We start from the raw sequence: 21,682 nt of genomic DNA, 5'->3' as shown, positions 1-21,682 counted from the left end.
CTTAAAATAAGAACCAAACATTCGCTAAAATAAGCCCTATTCTCAATGGGCCTTTGGAGGTTAGTGCGACTTGAGTCAACTCATAAAATTGAGTAATTTTTTATTTTTAGAAATCTATCTTGTTGGGCTTTGTTACCAAGTAGGAAAAAAAAATAGGCAATTTATAGGTAAATTTCCTTACAAATCTGAAGCAAGAGAATATCTTAAATCACAAACAAATCTAAAGCAAAAAAGTGAAACACATGATACCAATTTAATATATAGTAAAAGACCAAACTTCTATGGATAGTAGACAACCCAAACTCAAATAAATGCTTGACCTTAAAACTTGAAGACGAACAAGAGAATCACCAAGATTCTCTAAAGCTCACACTAATCAGGCTTAATCTAAAAGGCACTTAACACAATGGCTAATACTCCCTTATAAAGATGCACAAATTGGATTTCAAACATTGGTAAATCCAAATGACTTCAAACAAACACAATTCCACCAATATAAATAGACTTTAAACTGATATAGTTGCACTGATATAAGATCAAATATATCAAGAATAAATGAAAGCTAATTCATCATACTTTTACCAAACTTTATCCTCTTGGGCTAATATGCAATATGCATCTAAATAGTCGAGGACTTCTTCTCTTCTCATATCTAGACTCATCTAAAACGTCACTAAGAATCCTATAAGAAATCCATTAAAAAATGAAAGTTCTTAATAAGCCCTAACAATAAGTATGAAACATTCTTATAAATAAGCACTATCCTTTTTTAACAACAGACCATTGGAGGTCAGTGCGACTTGAGTGATACTCAGAAAATTGAGTAGTTTTTTATTACCAGAAATCCACCTTATTGGGATATATTACTAGTTACTAAAATAATAAATAAGTAGGTAATTTTTCTTACAAATCCAAAGCAAAAGAATATCTTAAATCACAAACACAAACAAATCTAAAAAGAGAGAGTAACATGGATGATACTAATTTAACATATATTAAAATACTAGACTTACATGGTAGACGACCTGAACTTGAATAGATGCTTGACCTGAAAACTTGAAGACGAGCAAGAGAATCACCAAGACCCTGAAACTCACACTGATCAGATTCAATCCAAAATATGCTTCACACATTGTCCAAACTCCCTTATAAAGATGCACAAATCGGATTTCAAACCTTGTTAAGTTCGGCGGATTTCAAACCTTGTTAAGTCCGATGGATTTCAAACCTTGTTAAGTCCAACGGACTTCAAATAGATACAATTCCACCGACATAAGTGGACTTCAAATTAATATAATTCCACCGACATAAGATTCAAATATATCAAGAATAAAGGAAAGTTGACTCATCATATTTTTACCAAACTTTATCCATGTGGGCTATTACGCAATGTATCTTCCTTTTCCACATAGGTTGGAATTATTAACCTATAGTAGTCATGTTCATTGTCATTTTTAGGTATTATTATTATTATTATTTTTATCTTTAATAAAAGCAGACATGTTATCGTAAAAATTTATTTTGTTGCTAAATCTTTGACATCCTTCCCTAAGACTTCCTTAGAGGCTTTACATACAACTTTAAAAATAAAAGATAAAAGAACTCATGATCAATAGTGAACCAAAATAGGAGGATTGGAGATGGGATCTTCTCAGGAAATATTTATAGTGGTGGTATATAGAGTGGTTGTCGAAGGAGAATGATTTGCCTACTATAGAATAAAGACTTAGGTTGGCAACAACCTTGTGGCTGCCCAGATCAAATTAACCCACATTTCAAATAACTATTTTTATCAATCCATTACCCAAATCCCTAACGTCATTTTTACCCCCCCCAAAAAAAAATCCTTAATATCTCAAATATATTCATTATTTAACCTTTTTCTTCAACTAATTCTAACAAAAATCATAAAATCTCTACAATACCCATATTTCCTATGACTATTTTATTAAAAAAATAAAATGGACATATCAGATCAAAGTTTACAGTTCTTACCATAATTGAAAATCGCAACTCTTACTCTTCAGAAGATGATACCTAAATAGTTGCGGAGTTCTCCTCTGCTCATAAATGTTAGACTCATCTAAAATGTCAATAAGAACCCTATAAGAAACTATTAAAGAAAAGAAATTTTTTTAATAAACCCTTAAAACAAGCCTTATCTTCTTTTAACAATGGGCCTTTGGAGGTTAGCGTGACTTGAGTGATACTCAGAAAGTTGAGGGGTATCTTACTACCATCAATCTATTTTGTTTGCTTTTGATACCACTTAGTAAAGTAATAAACTTGTAGACAAATTTATAGGCACATTTTCTTACAAATCTAAAGCAAGAGAATATCTTAAATCATAAACAAATCTTAAGTAAGAGAATGACATGCATGATACTGATTAATATATATTAAAGACCAAACTTACGTATATAGTAGATAATCCAAACTTAAATAGATGCTTGAGCTTAAAGCTTGAAACGAATAAGAGAAACACCAAGACTCTCTAAAGCACACACTGATCAGATTCAACCTCAAAAGTTTCTTAACACATTGGCCAATACTCTCTTATAAAGACACTAGTGTGGCAAGAAATTATCCTAGGCTTCCTGTACGCCTTGTACAAAAAAAAAAACACAAAAAGAGTGAGTGTCGGGCTGCTCCGGTGGGGGACTCTTTGATGCCTAAGTAGTATCTCTCTACAAACAACAATTCCAAATAGAATGGAAAAAAATTCGATCTTGTGAAGGGGGCTTACTTGGGTATTTATCGTCGTAAAGTGACGATCATGAAGAGTCCCAATTGCGCCAGTCTCCTAAGTATGGTAGGAGTCTGAGTATAATAGGAACATACTTGGAGAGTGCGTGGATGGTAGATATTCCAATGATAGGAACTTTCTATATCCTGCATGATGAGGGAGATCTCTTTCCTTTTAGGGAAGATTTGGAATCCTTGTAAGTGATCTTTCCCTATTAGGATAGATCCTCTCCTTTTTTGGAGGTTACATATTAGATTAGGAGTGAATTTCCTTAAAGTGAGCAAGCTTTCTTTATCCAAGGATTAACCGAGCGATGGTGGCCAAGCATCGGTTCAGTATCTCGATCACCAAGCTACTTCTACTAAGCATTCGGTGGCCAACTGCTCTTCTACTGGTCATACCCATAGATGTAGTTGTAGTTCGATAGCTTGGTTATTGCCCCCGGTGGCTCGGATGTGACTTGTCCACTTGGATTTGGCTCGGATGTTGATTTTTTGACCTACATATGTGGATATACTTAGGTTGCTCTGTGGTCGGCCTATCAACATGAACATAGGTCAGTCTTATCGCACATGATCCAGGCAATGGTCGTAACGTTGGGATGTAGCTCAGTCGCTCGACTACTAATCGACAATCGTAGGTGTAGCTTGGCTATTAGATGGCTGAACCCTTCCCAATCAGATTATTTTGTTCTGTGACTGTTGGTCTCAGGACTTGCTCCTGGTTGACCTGTCATGCCAATATTGGTGAGTACTTTTTGCTATAACATGCACAAACCCTATTTCAAAAACCTTGGTAAGTTTGACAGACTTCAAATAGACATAATTCCACCAACATAAGTGGACTTCAAACTAATATAATTACAGTGACATAAGATTCATATATTCTGAGAATAAAGGAAGGCTGCCTCATCATACTTTTGCCAAACTTGATCCTCGTGGGATATTATGCAACGAATTTTATTTTTTCAAGTGGGTTGGAATTATTAATCAGTAGTAGTCATCTCAGTATCACTTTCGAGTTCTACTATTTTTTCTTCATCTTTAAAAAAAGTAGATATATTGTCCTCGCAAAAATTTGTTTTGATGCTAAAATTTTTACCTCCTCCATGACTTCCTTAGCGGCTTTACAGTCAGTCCGAAAAATAAAGAAGTCACGATCAATAATGAACTAAAGTAGGAGGATTGAAGATGGGATCGTCTCAGGCAACATTTGTAGTGGTGGTAGAGTGGTTGTTGAAGGAGGAGGGTCTTCTTGCCATATAACAAATGCCCAGGTAAAGCTGATTCTTAGTGGTCCCAGGTTTGAGTTAAGAAACAACCTCCCTGTGAAGTGGGGGTAAGACTGCACATATTATAATCCTCCCCAGAACCCCCATTGGCGGGAACCTGTGCATTGGGTACTCTCTTTTTTAGGCTTGGTCCTGAATCCATTAGAGCGACGGTTCAGATGTTGAATTCCTTCTGGACTACAATGGTGACATAAATATACCATCTATGAGACTTAACTTTGCCAATAATATATATGAATTTGAACTTTTTGAACTGAGTTTGAGTTACTGACTTCACAGCATTCTCACTTTTTAATGCTCATTCGTCTTCTCATGGGGTAGAAGCTTGATTATTATTAAACATTTCATCAAATGAGGCTTTATGGTGTTGCTCCCTCTACTATAATAATCAGGGCTTTCCTGATATAACTCAAGTGTCTGAACTCACTGCTTAAGGTTCTTATTATCTGAATTTACTTCATTAAGTTCGTTTCTCAGCTCTTGCAAAGTTGGTTCTCGAAATGCTGAATTGAATTTTATCTGATCTATAATGGTTTTAGTGTTATATTCTTCCATTGGTTTTCGAATTTGAGGTTGTTTGATAGGAGGTTGTTCTCTTGCTATTTGGATTTATTTTTCTATCATCTAAAACTATAAAAACAACTAGAAAGAGAGAATGACTGACAAAAAGAAGTTAGGAGATCTTTGCGAACAGTTTGGTTACTACACTAATAAATCTTCTCTCAAGTCCAAAAGAAAGAGAGATAATTATTCTGATTTGGTGTTAAAAGAGAAGAAAGGCAAGGGAGAAACAAAGACAATGTACTCATTTTGTTCATACTGTGACTAGTTCACTTCAAACTGCACGGGTTGAGTTATTTGCTATGGATTTAGTTGGTTTGCAAATGTTAGTGGGTTCCTTTACATTCTGGGGTTGGGGATTCACAAGATTTTTTTTTTGGTGAATGAAAATTTAATTAAATGAAAAAACAGAGTACAAAGCCGAAGTCCAAAAGCTACAATGGAGGCAAATATCACTAAAAAGATGATACACAAAAAGCCAGGGGAGGGAAGAAACATAAATAAATGATTGATACATAAAAAAACATGGGGGAGGGAGAAATTAGAAGTAGGTACCAATTTAAAGTATGATGCCTATTTCTTAATGTATTTGGGATCGCCGAATGGTTTGGAAGAAATTTGTTTCTAATGTCAAAAGAAATGGCTTCCGAAATTTGTTCTATAGTACATGACTCGAAGGTCCATCGTCTCTTATTTCTTTTCCACCAAATGTGGTGAATTGAAACACTAAAGGCAAGCTTACTAATAATGTTAGAGATTGATTTTTACCACTAAAGAAAGTGTGTGAAAGCACAAGAAAGTGAAGCAACTAGCAATCAAATGGCAAGATAGTTGGCCTCATCAAAGGGACTGGTCTGTGATATAGGCAATTGATGATAGCTTTTGCCTCAGTATAATTTACCAATTGCCAATTTAGTTTCATAGTCACTTGCCTGTTATTCTTGCATTTCTTTGAGATTGGAAGTTTTCCAGAAAACCATAAGAGATGAGGCAGCTCCCAGAAAGAATAGAATAATGACTAGAACTATTTAAGAGAAGATACTAATTGGCAGAAAAAGGGGCATAATACACTGATTACAAAACCTTCCTAGACTACATTCACCTTTTTTTTTTTTTTTTTGCACATGATTTATATTTACAGGATTTAAGAATGTAAATATTGTTGAAGACATTCTTTCAACTTTTGAAAGGTGACAGGCTTGGATACAAATGAGTCCATACCATTTGCAAGGCACTCTTCTGAGCTCTCCGCCAAAGCATTTGCTGTCATCTGCACTTTGACCAACCAATTGTTTGTCAATGCGAAATGCATGTATGAATATGAATTAAGAAAAATAATGGAACCAATTCATCATTTTGGAAGTAACAAAATGAAACAAGTCATGTGAACATCACCAAAACAAAATGCTTAGGTTCCACTCTCCCTCTCTCTCTCTGCCTCTGTGTGTGTGTGTGTGTGCGCGCGTGTGCCTATTCTTCAACAAATATACAATAAAGCTATAGTTATGTTGCCTATTCTTCAACAAATATACAATAAAGCTATAATTATGTTGCCTATTCTTCAACAAATATACAATAAAGCTATAGTTATGTTAAAATATTTAATTACTTTGGAATTTATTGGATATAAGACAACATTAAAGAGACACACTAACATAACACATGCAAAGAGAGAGAGAGAGAGAGAGAGAGAGAGAGAGAGAGAGAGAGAGAGTCAACAAACAAATTATAGGTTGTTATGATTAACAGTAAGTCTGAGATTTCTATAACTATTTATTTATCAGTAACAATATGAAATTTTGAAAAGTACAACAAAGAGAGATTAAAAATTGCAACATTGTTGGGGGAATATGAAACGAAAAAATCCTAGAATATTTATATAATCATCACCAGGAATAACACATCCACTCAGATTCTGGTAACATAAACACTAGTTTTGATTGAAGGTGCAAGAAACCTCAACTAATATAAGATTGTATAAAGGCTTAAATTGGTGCTAGTATTTCAATATGGTATTGTGCTCATGCTAATGCTTATCTAATAAAAGTCTAATTATTTAAAATTTCATGCATGGAAAGGAAACAATACTATTTTTCCTTTTTGATTTTATTAAATAACCTAGGAATTACTGAGTTTTGGCAACATTCACCTCCTTTAAACTATATATTTTGACAAAGGAGGAATGCTGATTTGATTTTCATTTTCACTATGAAGGCAACACACTAATATCCCACTTTACAGTGGCATCCACACCTTTATTGGATGTGGTGGATCACAGAGTGGGATCCACACCATGCATTGTCTCAATACATATCAAACACTACATAGGCACCATGCTGGGACATCCCAATCATCTTTGGCTAACTACAAACCTTTGAGGCCCATCCCATTATATCACCAGACAATGTTCATGTTAAAAGATCGTTCCAAGTTTTAAATGCTATTCAGTTATGATAGGAAGAAATATTTTCCTCTTTTCTAAAGTAGCCCCTGATCACATGTTGATTGCACATCCTCTGAACTACGGTTACTTAGATTATTGAAAGTTGAAACAATCATTATGCAGAAATTGAACATTATAGGATTATATGTTATGATGTACTAATGGCTGACTAAAAAGGGTGTATCCAGTACGAGGCTCCTGCCACTGCGGGGCCAGGGGAAGTGTCATAATGTAAACAGCCTTACCCTCGCTTCGTGGAGAGGCTGTTTCCCAACTCGAAACCGCGACCACTAGCTCGCAATGGAGCAACCTTGCCAATGCACCGAGGCCCGCCCTCTAATGGCTGACTCTAGATGCAGAAAGAAAAGATGAAACAAGGGTGCTTACGGTATTAACCGAAAGTAGGGCAACCTAAGATAGATTGTTTCGAATGTCTAATAACTGGCTATTATATACGATATTGAAACCTGAGAGATATTGTTTGGAATGTCAAATGTTCCCTGAGAAAGGTTCAAAATCATAGATATTCCAGTAAGGTGGAGTGTTAGAAATGCTCCAATAAATTGGTGAACTTGGATATTGTCATTCTGTCTTTTCTATAGCTTCCTGTGGATAAAGGCTTCGTGACCTAATAAAAAATAATACAACCAGGTAGGGTTTCATATGATACAAATTAACATTTATGCATCCCAAGTCCCATCCATGGACCTAATTTGTTTTGACTTTTGATCATTTCTAATATTCTCTTCAATTACACCTGCATATTTTTGGGATAGGAATGAGAGAATTTATAAATTTCCATTCCTTTAACATTTACACGATACACATGCAGCGATATAGACCTAATTTGGCCGACTGAGAATAGCACATAACATCAGCTTAATGCACAAAAAATATTAGGGTTAATATATACTAATATGAGGATTTAAAAAAAAAAAAAAAAAAAAAAAACCGAATACTACAAATGCTTCAGTTACAAGATCTACTTTCTAGGACCAATAAAATGATGGACTAAATTACCCCTATGCAAAGTGATGAGGATAGCTTCTTCTAGTGCACTCCTATATCCTTAGTCCTTACTAGTATACAAACAAATACAGCTGACGCATTTCATATGAAATATATTTAGAAAAATTCGAAACCAACAGAGAGATCAGTAACTAACTTCCATTTAAAATTATTAAATTCTAAATGTCCTGACTGTGATGAGCTTTAACTGTTTAGTGCTTACCGCAATGATGGGGATCCTCCTTGGAAATGTCACCGCACCTGGTCCATGTAACAATGAATCCGAAGAGGGAACAGGTTTCTCAATCCCAGCCTGTGCAGCAGCATCCCAATTGCCAGTTTCCTCAAATGAGCGAATCAACCTTGTGGTTTGAAGACCATCCATTACTGGCATGCAGACGTCCTACACAGTAAATTAAGGTTTTCAAAACTCATAACAATGTCTCCAACAATCCTTCAGAATTATTTTTCATATTTCTTGTGTTTCCGGCACTTATTTAGGAGCTTTTGCTAAAAAATTATAAGTTAATACACCAGAAGGCACAAGGTGACAATCTAAATCTCACTGACAATATCAGGCACCCAGAAAAACCAGTAACATTGTACATGTATCAAAATGAATATATAATATCTCAGAAAAAGCTAGCTGGTTAAAAAATTACCATCAAAATGAGATCATATCTGTGACATTGAACTGCATGAACTGCTTCTACTCCATTATTCACAACATCTAAACTATGACCTAACTGCTTCATCATTGACCGTGTGACCATTACATTAATTTTGTTATCTTCCACAAGAAGGATTTTGGGTTTCCTTGTGGATCCGGGTGGTTCTTCACTATAGCTGTTTATACTCTGAAAGCTTCTGTCAGATTTCTCATGATCCTGCCTCCTAGATGTATCTTTCAACTTGCTTGCTGCTTCAGTTTCACTTACTTCTTTGCATGTCTTTGCAAAACACGGGGAAACCATTCCAGAACTCTGAAATTGGCCTTTTGCATCAGCTTGGTTTTTCTTCCCTTTACAATTAGCTTTTCTGTAATCAGGTTCCAGGTCCTGCCTTGATGAACTTTCAGGACTACAGAATGTCTCTGCAGCATCAGCCATCGAACGAGCATCCTCAAGTGAAGCTGTTTCTCTTGATGTCCCATTATCAGAAGGGAATGAGTAAGAATCCTCTGACAAAAAATTAATCAGCGAACATTTTTGAGCTCTTTTAGAACCAGTAGATGAAAAAAGAGAGCCCAATGTGCGTGGTTGAAAGACGAAAAATCCAGAATTCATCTCATCATTGTTTCCGTCAGAAACAACTTCATGATCATCCATATCTGACACTTCATCTACATCTCCCGGATGCTCCTGCTTCAGTGAAACCTTGTAAGGTAGTACAAATGTAAATGTAGAGCCATGGTGCTCTTGGCTGGTGACACTAAGTTGACCACCCATCAGCTCCACCTATCTCAAATGCACACAAATTGCACAAGTTATTTACTGTTACTCTATCTCTACAATAAAAAAATGTAGACTAAACTTGCATTGAATAAGAATTAGAATGTACTTATCTATTCTTTTTTTCCCATAACCGCAAACAAGGATTTAATGAACGGTATAGGAGAACAGATCAGTGGCCACCGATCCCAATCCAGATCAGCTGATCCGTCACAATCGCTGATTGAGTTCCACAGGTATCAGCCAGTACCGGCTGGATCAGTGACCGCTGATCCGATCCCAATCCTTGAAACCATAACCGCAAGTCTACAACTCGAAATTATGGTTTTCTGTATAAAGAAATCACTGACGACAGTTTAATAGATGAGCCTACAGCTACTCAAGACTGTTAGATTATTTTTTTCTGTAAACTCAACCAGTCTGAAAGACAATGCATAACTCGACAATTCTTTGAACAACAACAGATGGTCCCATAAAGTCACATTGTAAGAATGTAAGCAAAGTTTGCAAGTAACAAAAACAATTTTAAGACCATAAAGAATAAAATAAACCAGACTCGAGGCCTGAATTACAGAAATGAATGGTCCAAAAAAAAATGCAAACTCAATTCCAGAAGTTGTTTTGACCAGCTAGAAAGCCTACAAATAAACCACTTTTAAACTTCGGGCTATAATAGGAAATAACAATCTAATCTAACTAGGCAACTAACAAAGCTAACTTAACAAAACTAACCAGACATGATAGGGAGATTCCTCCTATTGTGGTACACATAATTGTATACCCACAGTACATAATTGTACATCCACAGTACAGTTTTATTTTTGTATGAAATCCTAGTTGATAGGATATGCAAAACTAGGGTTTCTGATGCAGAACAAGGAGGCAGTAGCAAACCAGGCTATCAATTTGGTCAGACTGGATCAAGAATGGAACAGCAGGTTTAATCTTGAGTTCCCAATGAGTTATATGGACTATGAGATTTAGTATTTTTAATTTTTTCTTGTGACGGGCCAATAATATAAGACCAAATATGACGGATTTGAATAATTTGTACTTATGCTTTGCAGATTTCTATGAGATTTAAAACTCTGTTGTGTGAGATGCAGTGAAGCCCTTGGTGGGATGCCAAGCTGGCCTAGTGAGATACTAGTCAAGTTCTAGGTGAGTGGCCTAGTCCATAATCTTCTTCCTTATTCTTCTTTCTATTTTAATTTCATGGCTTAGTTGAAATTTTCTTCTAGTTTCTTTCTCATACTCTCATCTTACTTTGTTTGATGTAGATAAGTCACTTAATGGGCTTATTTTATTGCAAATAAGTCTTGGGTTTGGTTATGTACATGTTGGGCCTTTAATCCCACGGGTTTTCTTTGTAATGGGTCACTTTAATGAGCCTAAAATATGGGTACAAAGTAGGGAAACGAGATTTAAATCATTAGTTTAGTTAGAGTCTTGTTTTGAGCTATTTTCTTTATTCTTTCATTCCCTAGTCAGTTTAGGTTTTCCAATTAGCTAAGGATTGGGTTAGGCCTTTCCTTTTTAGTGTTTGAGTCTGTTTTGAGTCTTCTATATAAGTTTGTACGGGGCTACAACATTGATCACGAATTTATTAATGAAATTGCAGCTTTGTGCTCTCAAAATTCTGAAAAAAAATTCTTCAACAGTTGAGATAGTTGTGGGTGAGAGACCTAGGCTGAGATAGCCAGCCCACCATCCCATCTCAATCATTATTCTTTCATCATCTTATTCATCCAACAAGTAAGTATTATTCTTCAACTTTTCCTTGAATTTCTTCAAGTCTTCTACAAGTTCGGATGTCAAACGTTTTTTTTTTTATTAATAAATTCAGCCATCCGATCGAACTCAAATTGTGACCAGGCATTCAAGAACCCTAATTTGGAGATAGATTCAAATTTGGGCCCTTTCTGATGGCTTGATCTTGAGATATTTGCAAAATACCAATTCTGCCCTTCCTTCTCAAGATCCGGAGAATGTTATTGTTTGTGTTCAAATAGTTACTGTTTTGCTTCCATTTGGGCTGAAAATTACTGTTTTTCCCCTCATGGTTATTGTTTTGTTCTTCCTCCATAGTTGCTGTCTTATTTCACTCCTAATCTTCATTATTTGCATCTGGACCATCCTTTGAGTATAGTTCCTTGTCAACTGGATACTATTTTGATTCTCTCAAATATAGTACTACATTAATTATATAGTACTACATTATTGTTCCTTAGTTGTTATTTCATTTCCTTACTTTCAGTTGTGGTTCCACTTGCTATTTCTCACACTAGTTGCTATTTTTTCTGTAGTTACTTAATCTAAGTTTCTATTTTCAGAATCTTACTACTTTAGTAACTTGTTGATATTTCAAGTTCTTACTTTCTAAATTCTGGTTTTTATTTTCTATCGGTTAAATCTGAGCTTCTATTTTGGTTACTAACTAATTTTGAGACTACCCCACATCTTCAAATCAGACCATTAGATCAACATAAATAAACACTTGTTCTCCTTGACAACTAGACCATTCGGCCGGAATTCCATGCATATCAGAGTTGTCTCTATACCTGGAATTCTGTCACAAGCTGATCTCCCCACTGGACTTCACTAGTTCGAGATTAGCAGTGCATTAGTTTCTTATCGTTATAAAGATTGATACCTGCATATACCTACCCTGTGCATGATGATCTACATGGCTGTTGCAGTTTATGTCACATATTGTAGGCAAATACACCTTCTGGCTCTGCTGTTTTCTCCTCTTTTAGCTGCAACTGGTGATTGGACATCTCTCCCTATCCAACCATTGAATTAGGGTTTATACCTATGGGCAAGGCTCTTCCATTGATTTAAATTTTGTACTGATCAGATAAGTGGTTTGGTTGTTCTTGACAGTTAAGTTTCTATTTCTGATCAGCTATTGTGGCCAGTCATCCAACCACTGGATTACCCTACACTTTTGGGGTTTGGATCTAATATACTTATATACCAGTCCTCTACTAGACCTAATTCTTTATTTGATCTGAACTGTGAATTGGTTGATATTGTATTTCTCCTACTGCTGATTTCATATATTGCATGTGGTTGTCTTATTGCGGTTATTGATCACTTGCGGTTATATTCGTGACCTCTAAAACTAGTTAATAGTTGGTTCTAGTATCTTGTTGCTGATGTGAAGTAAGGTTTTGGTTGATATCTTATATCTTCTATTTCTGTTTGGGTGTATTGCTTGCAGTTTTGACTCATTGTGTTGTTCAGTCACCTGCAATAACAGTTGAGATCTCTCACTGGTCATTGGTTGAATCTATTATTTATTGCTGCTATTCGTCAAAAATTTTTTGGGCTGTTGTTATATACTCAATGGTTGATTCAAAGTCTTCTCTGGACCGTGTGAATGTCCAAATTAGTGCTATTAAGCTTAGTGCTCATCCAACTCTCTTTTATGGGCATAAGCTGTAAAGGTATACATTAATGCCAAGAGAAAATTAGAATACTTGATGTTAGCACCCCCTCCTGCTGACTCCAAAGATTACAAGGAGTGGATATGTGAGAATGATACTCTTCTTGTGCAGCTGTAGAATAGTATATTAATCACTGCAAAAGTTATGTATCATACTACTGCCAAAGGGGTATAGGATGATTTGAGAGAATGTGTTTCTCAAGGAAAATGTCCTGTGTGCATGACCTTTATGAGAAAATCTTCTCCTTCAAGCAAGGTGATTAGTTTGTAGGTGAATACTACAGTACTCTCAAAGAGCATATGGGAAGAACTTAATGTCAATCAGCCTCTCACCACTTACGTAGATTTGTTGAAAACATATCGTGCAAGGTTTCAAATAACTTAGTTTACATCTGATATGAATCCTGATCTACAACCTATTATAGGCCAAATATTTGGAGGTGAAACTGATCCCTCTATGAATGAAGCCTTCTGTTATATTCAACATATTTTATCACCCTCTCTCACAAAGAATGATTCGTCTTCCTCTTATAGGGAAAACTCCGCCTTTGTTGCAGACGGTCGTGGTTATGATTCTGCTTTTCCTAAGAAAGGGTGTGGGTCAGGAGGAGGTCGTGGACGTGGAACTGGTGGAGTTAGAGGATAACAAACTGACTATGGCAAGGTCAATCAACAATTGCCAGGCGTTGGATTAAATATGACAAACCTTAGTGGGCACAATAACAAGTTAATACTTCAGTGACGGGAATTGTGATGTGGTGTCATCAAATGACAAAAATTGTGCTTCTTCATTTGGAGGTGGTCAATATGAATCCGTGTCTTGAGATGATTAGGTCACTTAGTTACTAAAACATGTCTAGCAGGTTGAGTCATCCACCTCCTCATCCAATACTAATTTAGCCCATACAGGTACTGCAGCACTACTTGCCTCTTTGTCTCTTACTTCTTGAGTTATTGATTCTGGTGCTACTTCTCATATAACTAGAAAGTTAAATGAACTCTCCTTCTATAAATGTAGTCATCCATCTTGAGTTATTCCCACTAATTGTACTTCTATTCCTATATCTAGTCATGGTACTGTCTCTCCTACTTCATCTTTACCCTTGTCTTCTAACTCCATATGCCTCAGTTACCTTTAAATCTTCTTTTCATAAGTCAAATTACAAAATCTTTAATCTGTTTTGTTATAATTTTAACCTTCATATTATGTATTTCAGGATCTGCAGACAAGCAAGGTGATTGGTGGAGGATGTAAGAAGGATGATTTCTACTATCTTGATGATGTTTCGTCTACTATATCCACTTTTTCCTCTTTCCCTTCTTCGCATTATCTGTTAGGGCATGTTTCTCTCTCCAAGCCTCACAAATGATTCCTAGTTGCATGTCTGCTTCTCGTAGTGAATGCAAAGCTTTTGAGTTGGGCAAGCATCATTGTGCAATGTTTCCTTCTCGTGACATAATTAGGAATTCGTCGTTATTTTCTTTGGCTCATTTGGCTATGGGGCGGAAACCCGCCAAAAGAACAGGCGGGTCCCACCCAATGCTACCAAATCTTCAGAAACTGGAAAGCAGCCCCCCTTTATGTATGGCGCAGTCAGTACGAGGAGATGCCGATTACGCAACCTGGCCCTTGCACATGCAAGCAGGAAGACAAAAGGAGCCGATCGTCCTACGACCAAATGTCTGTGTTGTGTCAAAAGGCAGTCTTTTTTTTTTTTTTGTAGATAATCATTCTTATTTAATTTACTCGTATTTATTGAAAGATGTTCACAATGTTTGTCTGTCTTCAAGGAATTTATAATGAAATAAAACTCAATTCAGTGTTTCTTTTATTTATTTATTTATTTATTTTTGTTATGATAATGCTCTTAAATACACTCAACATGAAATTTCACCCTTTTGTTATGAGCATGGTATTATCTATCATACTACCTGTCCTACACATCTCAACAGAATGTTGTATTTGAATGGCATTTGCAAGAGATTGATTGTTCATTTGTATTTCATTATAATGTTCCTAAGAATTTTTTGGGGGAGATGCTATTTTGATTGCCTGCTATTTGATTCACCGGGTATCATCATATGTTCTTTAAAATCGGTTTCCCATGTTTGTTGTCTTTCCTAACTCTGTATGATTTCTTTTGCGATCCCGAGTTTTTTGTTTTACCTGTTTTTTTCATAATTTAAGCCCTGGACATTGATAAATTCTCTCCTAGAATTGTCAAAAGTGTCTTTCTTGTATACTCCTTATTTCTGCTAACAGTTGTGCTGGTGTTACCTTTTTTGCAGGTACTCCTTGTTTCTCTGCTAAGAGTCGTGTTTTGCAACCTAATCCTATAAATTCTCCACCTATCCCTATGTTGCTTCCTCTTATAGAATCTTCATCTTTGTCACAACCACTGAAAGTTTATCAATGTCGTCTTAAGATGTCTACTCCGGAGGTTGGCATGCTGCTGCCCCTTCTCTACTGCCTGTCACATTGAATGATACATTTTTGCAAGTCTTGCTCCGTCATCCACAGCTATTGACTTACCAGTTGCACTTTGCAAATGTATTCACTCATGAGTTAAATATTCTTTGATCACTTATCATATTGACCATATATTTCTATCTCACATCTTCCATCTACTATCATGACTTTGCTTTATCCTTATCTGGACGTTCTACCAAAATCTTGTCAAAGGGCATTATCTCATCCTTGGTGGAAATCAACTGTGGATGTGGAAATGAATGCTCTGCTAAGTTGTCAAACAAGAACTCTGATTGAACTAGCTCCAGGTAAAGATTTTTAAGTGTCATTGAGTGTATTCTATTATCACCCTAATGGTTCTATTGAATGGCTTAAAGCTCGCTTTGTTAACTATTTTGAAACATTTCCTCTTGTTGCATGTGCATGTTCTTATCTCATTGGCTATTAATCTTAATTCACCCTTGTATCATCTAGACATAAAGAATGCTTTTATGTATGGTGATTTTTTGGAGGATGTCTATATGGAGCAATCTCTTAGGTATGTTGCTCAGGGGGGAGGATGAAAGGAAAGTGTGCAGGCTTCACAAGGCGATCTATGGTTTAAAACAGTCTCCACAAGTTTGGTTTGACAAGTTTAACAAAATTGTCCATGGTTATGGTTTTGCACAGTGCCACTTTTATCACTTCATATTCATTAGTCATCAGGATTCCAAAGTGATTGTCTTTGTGTTTTATGTTGACGATATTATTATTTCTCGTAATGATTTGTCTAGAATTGAAAATTTCAAAGTTTATTTCAATAAGATTTTCAGATGAAGGATTTAGGTGCTCTTTAGTATTTTCTGGGTGTTAACGTTGTTTGAAGTAAAAAGGGTATTAGTATTTCTCAAAGTAAGTATCTTCTTGATTAACTATCTGAGATTGATATGTTAGTCTCCAAACCTGTTGAAACTGCCATGGATCCTCATAAGAAGCTTGTGACTTGTGATGGCAAGGAATTTGCAGATAAGCATCAATATCAATGCATGGTCGGTGAACTTATTTATCTCACCATGATTAGACCAAACATATCTTTTAAAGTGAGTGTTATAAGTTAGTTTAATGAATCACCTAAGCAGGTTCATTTGGAGATCGAGTGTCGCATTATTTTGTGTCTTAAGAGGGCTCCAGGGAAAGGTCTTATTTATAATCCTTGTAGATATGTAGATCCTGTTGGTTATTCAGATGCTACATGGGCTGGTGCTGAAGGTGATAACATGTCTTCCATTGGTTATTGTACGCTTATTGGTGGTAATATTGTCACTAGGAGTAAGAAACAAACTACAATGGCGAGGTCTAGTGCTGAAGCTGAGTATAGGACTATGACTCATCCTGCAGCTAAATTGTATGTGGTTGAAATATTTTCTTCAAAAGCTTGGTTTGTTACACCCGTGCCCAAATCCGGTTTAATTTGAAATTTAATAATAGGTGATGCATGTGGTTTAAAGTATCTCCATTACCAATACGATACCCTCCGATACGTATCTTAAATTTAGCCTACCGACATGGTGATCGATACTGATACTTTAATTCTTGATCTTTAGCATATCTTAGTATATCTCCGATACAATACAATACAATACCTTCCGATACGTATCTTAAATTTAACCGGCTGATACGGCGACCAATACCAATACTTTAATCCTTCGTGCACCAGAGGGTGTTAGCACCAATGACTACTGAATTGCAACAATCTACTGCTTGGAGGGAGGGAATGACCCCCTTGTGCTAGTGCAAACAATGCCGATCAAATTGGAGGGGATTCAAACCTCCCAAGGCTTGGTGGTAAGTGACCAAACACCTCTCCACTTGAACTTGCTTGCATGGTAGAAACACCACCAAATAGCCATGCATAAGCCCCTAGGGAACCATACAAGGTGTAGGAAAAAAGAGCAGGAAACCAGCTAAGTTCACACTCCCCGTGGCCCGACATTCAGATTAAGTCAATTGGGCAAGGCTCACTGGGCAGGCAAACATAACTTGTTGAGCTTTGACTATAAATAGAAAGAGATGAGCCCTGGGGCTCATTTCACAACCTAAAATCGTGGGAGAGGGAGAAAAAGGAGAGAAGAAGCAGGAAGAAGGGAGGTCCCCGGCTTAAAATGAGTTTCCTAAGCTCCGGAAGCATTTTGCTAAAAAATAGGTTTAGGGTTTCATTCGAAGAATTGAAGTAGCTCCAAATTGGCTTGGTGAAAACACGATCAGCCAGACTTAAATGAACATTGGGAAACCCACTACAAATCCCATGGAACAAAACACGACAATAAGACCCGAGGTGCTTCAACCCCAAAGTGTACATCATTTTCTAGGCTGCCAATGGTAAATCCACTACCAATCGGTGCCCATCTACATATGGATTGACTGATGGAGTTCAGCCTTTGTCCATGTCATTAGTTGATACCCACCGGTTCTACAGACATCCACCGGTGACCATCAACTTGTGGAGTCTAAGATCTTAATTAGCCTCTATTTATCTCGCCGGTAGGACCCACCAGTAGCACAGACATCTACCATGACAACTACCAGTGGACCAAACCGAACTGTCATTTGGGCAGATTTTGGAGATTTTATGGTACCTTCTAGGGACTTTCTTAGACATGTTTTGACACCGATTACCCTTGTAACTAGGACAGAGAAGATCACCTTCAGTGATGCCTAGTTTCGGGCATACTTTCTTGGGAACTTCCTCACTCGGTCAACAAGCAAGGTGAGTGGTGGTTTGACTTTCTTTTGGAGTGTTTTAAATTCTAAAACTAATGTATGTGATTGCACTCAGGTGTCTTAAAATTTATAACATTATGTATGGTTTACTTTCAGTCACATAAAATGCTATATATGAACTATTATTATGAACGTGATTATGTTGCTAATGGGTGGGATCCGGTGTAACCAAGTGGAATTCGAGTATCGTGCCCTTTACATTGATTGCATTATGTATCGTATGTGCATTAGAGCTAGACTTGGATATGGTTAAGCGGTGTGACCAATGGTAATTTTGGTACCATGTATACCATACCAATGGTATGTATGCTAGAGATATGCTTGGACATGGGATGTAGTATAGCCGATGGGAATTTTGGTACTATATTTCCCTTACTACTTGTATCATTATGAAAGACATGCCTAGTATTGTGGTTAGGTATAGCTTCCCTATGTTACGACCCCTTGCCAATAAGGGGTAAGGTGTTGGTAACCCACTGTGGTAGGTTTGATGAGATTTTTTGGGATGCCACTTTCACGGTAAGATGTGATCGTTGCAGCAGACAAAAACTAGCCCGGTATGGCCGATGGTAATTAAGGTGTCAAGGCCCCCAAGATGGGGTTATCAGGGTTTGCTAGGTGACCGAGGGTGATTTCTATCACTAGGTGACCGATGTGAGAATTCTGGCACCAAGGATATTGCCTAATGTTTTGCAGTAGATTTTTTTTAAATGAATAAATTAATTCATTACCAAGAGTGAAAAGTATACACAAGGGGAAAAAGGGGAGGGAGGGGAAACAAGGGTAGGACCTTTCTGGAACGGCAAACCGAGCAAAAAGAAAAATACAACTAAAGGGGAGCTCTAACAAGAACTGCACCAAAAGCAAAACTAAAGAGGGAAAATCACTAGGGAGGGAATAACACCAGCTGGGAGGCCCCATGAAGTAACAATGAGCCTGTTCTTTAGGGAGATAGAGACTGTACGATGGAGAAGAGATCTGAGCTTGGAGTTAACATCAAAGTAGATGGCATTCCAAAGTACCTAACTGTACATTAACCCGACATAATTGTATTTTAGGTGGTAATAATAAAATGAATTGCTTCATACTCGCATCATGGCCTATTTGTGTCTGCTTACATGAACCCCATCCCTTATTGGGCTTAGTGGAGCTCACACCATATACGTGTTTCTTTTTAGATGATGATGAAAGTACTGTGGTGCTTATGAGCAATGACACGTCCTCTTCTATGGCTGACTACGGTGGAAATTGGTGGACACCAGAGACTGAGAAGCACGATATGGATTGTGCTTGTGATGTCTGTGCCTACAGTGCACTGTGACTGAGGCCTGTGTTGTCCGTTATTATTTTGATGTATTTTTTGATGTTATATTGTGGATAACTATAATGTATGTCTTGACATTTACACTTTGAGATAAACGTGTTTATGGTTATAATATTATCACTTTTAGAATTCCCAGTGCAAGGAACATCTCTCTATAATACTTATTCCATTTCATCTGATTTAGTCTGATTCTTGTTATGGATTGTGAAGGTAAGGTACTGCTTCAGAGATCCTGACAGTATTGTAGGATGGCGGTTAACGTCCTAGTCACATGTCCGAGCCTAAAGAAGGGTGGGGTGTGACATAGTTTTCCGACTAACAACCCTATTGACATATATTATGATAATCAGACTACCATATATACTGCTAGTAATCAGTTTTCCATGCAAGGACTAAGGATATTGAAATTAATTGTCATTTTATTCGTGATGTTGTGATGAGGAAGTTGATCTCCACTCCATTTGTTAGATCTGATCAACAACTTGGTGATTTTCTTACTAAGGAACTATTTAAAAATGTGTTTATTCAAGGATGTTCTAGCTGGGCATGGGTGATATTTATGCTCCAACTTGAAGGGGAGATTTAAGACATTAATAATAGTACCACAGGAGTATTTTTGTCATGTCTTAAGTGTGTTATGTTAGCTATAGGACCACACTTGTAGTTCTGATATTTTGTTTGATTACAGAACCAATACCAATTGGAGTTACCAAGTTAACCCTAGTCTCTCCAATTGGTAGCACTAATTTTCTCCCTATTTTCTTCTTCTTCTTATCTTCTAGGAGTTATTGTTGGTTGTTCTAGGTCTGAAATTATCACATTACTAAACTAGGGCCATAGGGAGCTTAAAAATGTTGGTGGTAAAATGTAATACCAACAACAAAGACACATAAAGTGACGAAGAGAAGTCTTGGAACTTCCAAAATTAATATGGCAGCAAATTTTAGTCTGAGTTTTCCGAGTAGAAAAGTTTTCAAATAAATGATATTAAGGAAATAACTAGCAACCTATATTCATACAACAATAAATTAATAAACATGATGAATGATTTACTGATTTAGAGTTTTTTAAAGTGAATTAAAGAAGGTATATTTTTATAGATATCTAAAGCTCTTTTTTCCCCCACAGGACTGTCCTAAGCGTGGTTATTAAAATAAATGCATCTACATTCCATATTTCCTTTTCCTCCATCCTTTTCTTTCCCGGCATAACCGCAACAAGAAGAATTTCCCCGAAAAAACTCAACAAATTGAAATACAATAAAAATATATATAAGTTTACCAGTTGTTTGCAGATTGCAAGGCCAAGTCCTGTACCACCGTACTTTCGAGCATGGTCTGCACTGACTTGCATGTATTTTTTGAATAGAGTAGGTAATGCTTTTTCTGTCATATAGAAAGAATAATAAAACAAATAAGTAGTCAGCATGAATTTAACAAAAACAAAATGATGAAATGACACTCTGTAACATAAGAGGAAAGATGGAAAGGAATTGATGGGATCCTGCAATCCTGCATACACTGCACCTACATATTGTTAAAGCCAAGCATCAAACCTTAAAGAGCATACCTGGTATTCCAATCCCTGTGTCATGCACATCGCATCGTATCCATACTGTTGTCTCTTGCAAGTGAGGTTGATTCTGTACATCCCAATCTGTGGGGACAGATTTCATAAACATAGTATTGGGCCCATCATTGAAGGTACCAGTTTGGTCAAGACCTTCCCCATGTTCCTGACAGTGTGAACTTTTCTCATTGCAGATGCTTTTAGATGGTGAAGAAGGGTAAGGAAAAGAAGGTTCCTCTTCTTTTGGTCTGTTTGCTGAAACTGCAGACTGATCCGCCTTGAGCTTTTGCTGGTTTCCTTCTCCATTGCCTAAACATGGGTTTGGTATAACATAAAGGTTTATTCCAACCTTCCCTTCATGGGTGAACTTGATTGCATTGCTGCAGAAAGAAGAAACTAGAGAATTTGAAGCCAATAAAATAGGTACATAATCTCATACGAATCAACTTAATAATTTCCAACAGCTTCATTTAAAATTTGTTCTTGCTATATCCATATAAAAGAGAGGCAACAACTATTTTTTCTTTGTCCGTCAGACCTGTAGGGATAATTACTGATGTAAGACTGTAGTTGAATACTTGAATCAATCTACCAAACAAAATTTTGGA

At 36.6% G+C, this 21,682-nt stretch overlaps 1 protein-coding gene across 2 annotated transcripts in view; it reads right to left on the bottom strand.

Annotated features, from left to right (window-relative positions):
• Window positions 1-4,978: 4,978 nt before the first annotated feature.
• LOC122058994 (probable histidine kinase 1) overlaps window positions 4,979-21,682 on the bottom strand; it is a 35,912-nt gene continuing 19,208 nt past the window's right edge. For both annotated transcript variants that reach the window (XM_042621708.1, XM_042621713.1), the window contains 5 exons: window positions 21,075-21,454; window positions 20,787-20,890; window positions 8,712-9,506; window positions 8,273-8,452; window positions 4,979-5,868 (listed from right to left, as the gene is read on the bottom strand). In XM_042621708.1, coding sequence (XP_042477642.1) covers window positions 5,743-5,868; window positions 8,273-8,452; window positions 8,712-9,506; window positions 20,787-20,890; window positions 21,075-21,454 — 1,585 coding nt within the window. In that variant the 3' untranslated portion in view covers window positions 4,979-5,742. The remainder of the gene's footprint in view (window positions 5,869-8,272; window positions 8,453-8,711; window positions 9,507-20,786; window positions 20,891-21,074; window positions 21,455-21,682) is intronic.

The sequence above is a fragment of the Macadamia integrifolia genome, chromosome 2 (genome assembly GCF_013358625.1).
Source record: "Macadamia integrifolia cultivar HAES 741 chromosome 2, SCU_Mint_v3, whole genome shotgun sequence".
NCBI classification, from domain to species: domain Eukaryota; kingdom Viridiplantae; phylum Streptophyta; class Magnoliopsida; order Proteales; family Proteaceae; genus Macadamia; species Macadamia integrifolia.
Note: the sequence above shows the minus strand (reverse complement) of the source record. Positions and strands in the feature narration are given on the sequence as shown.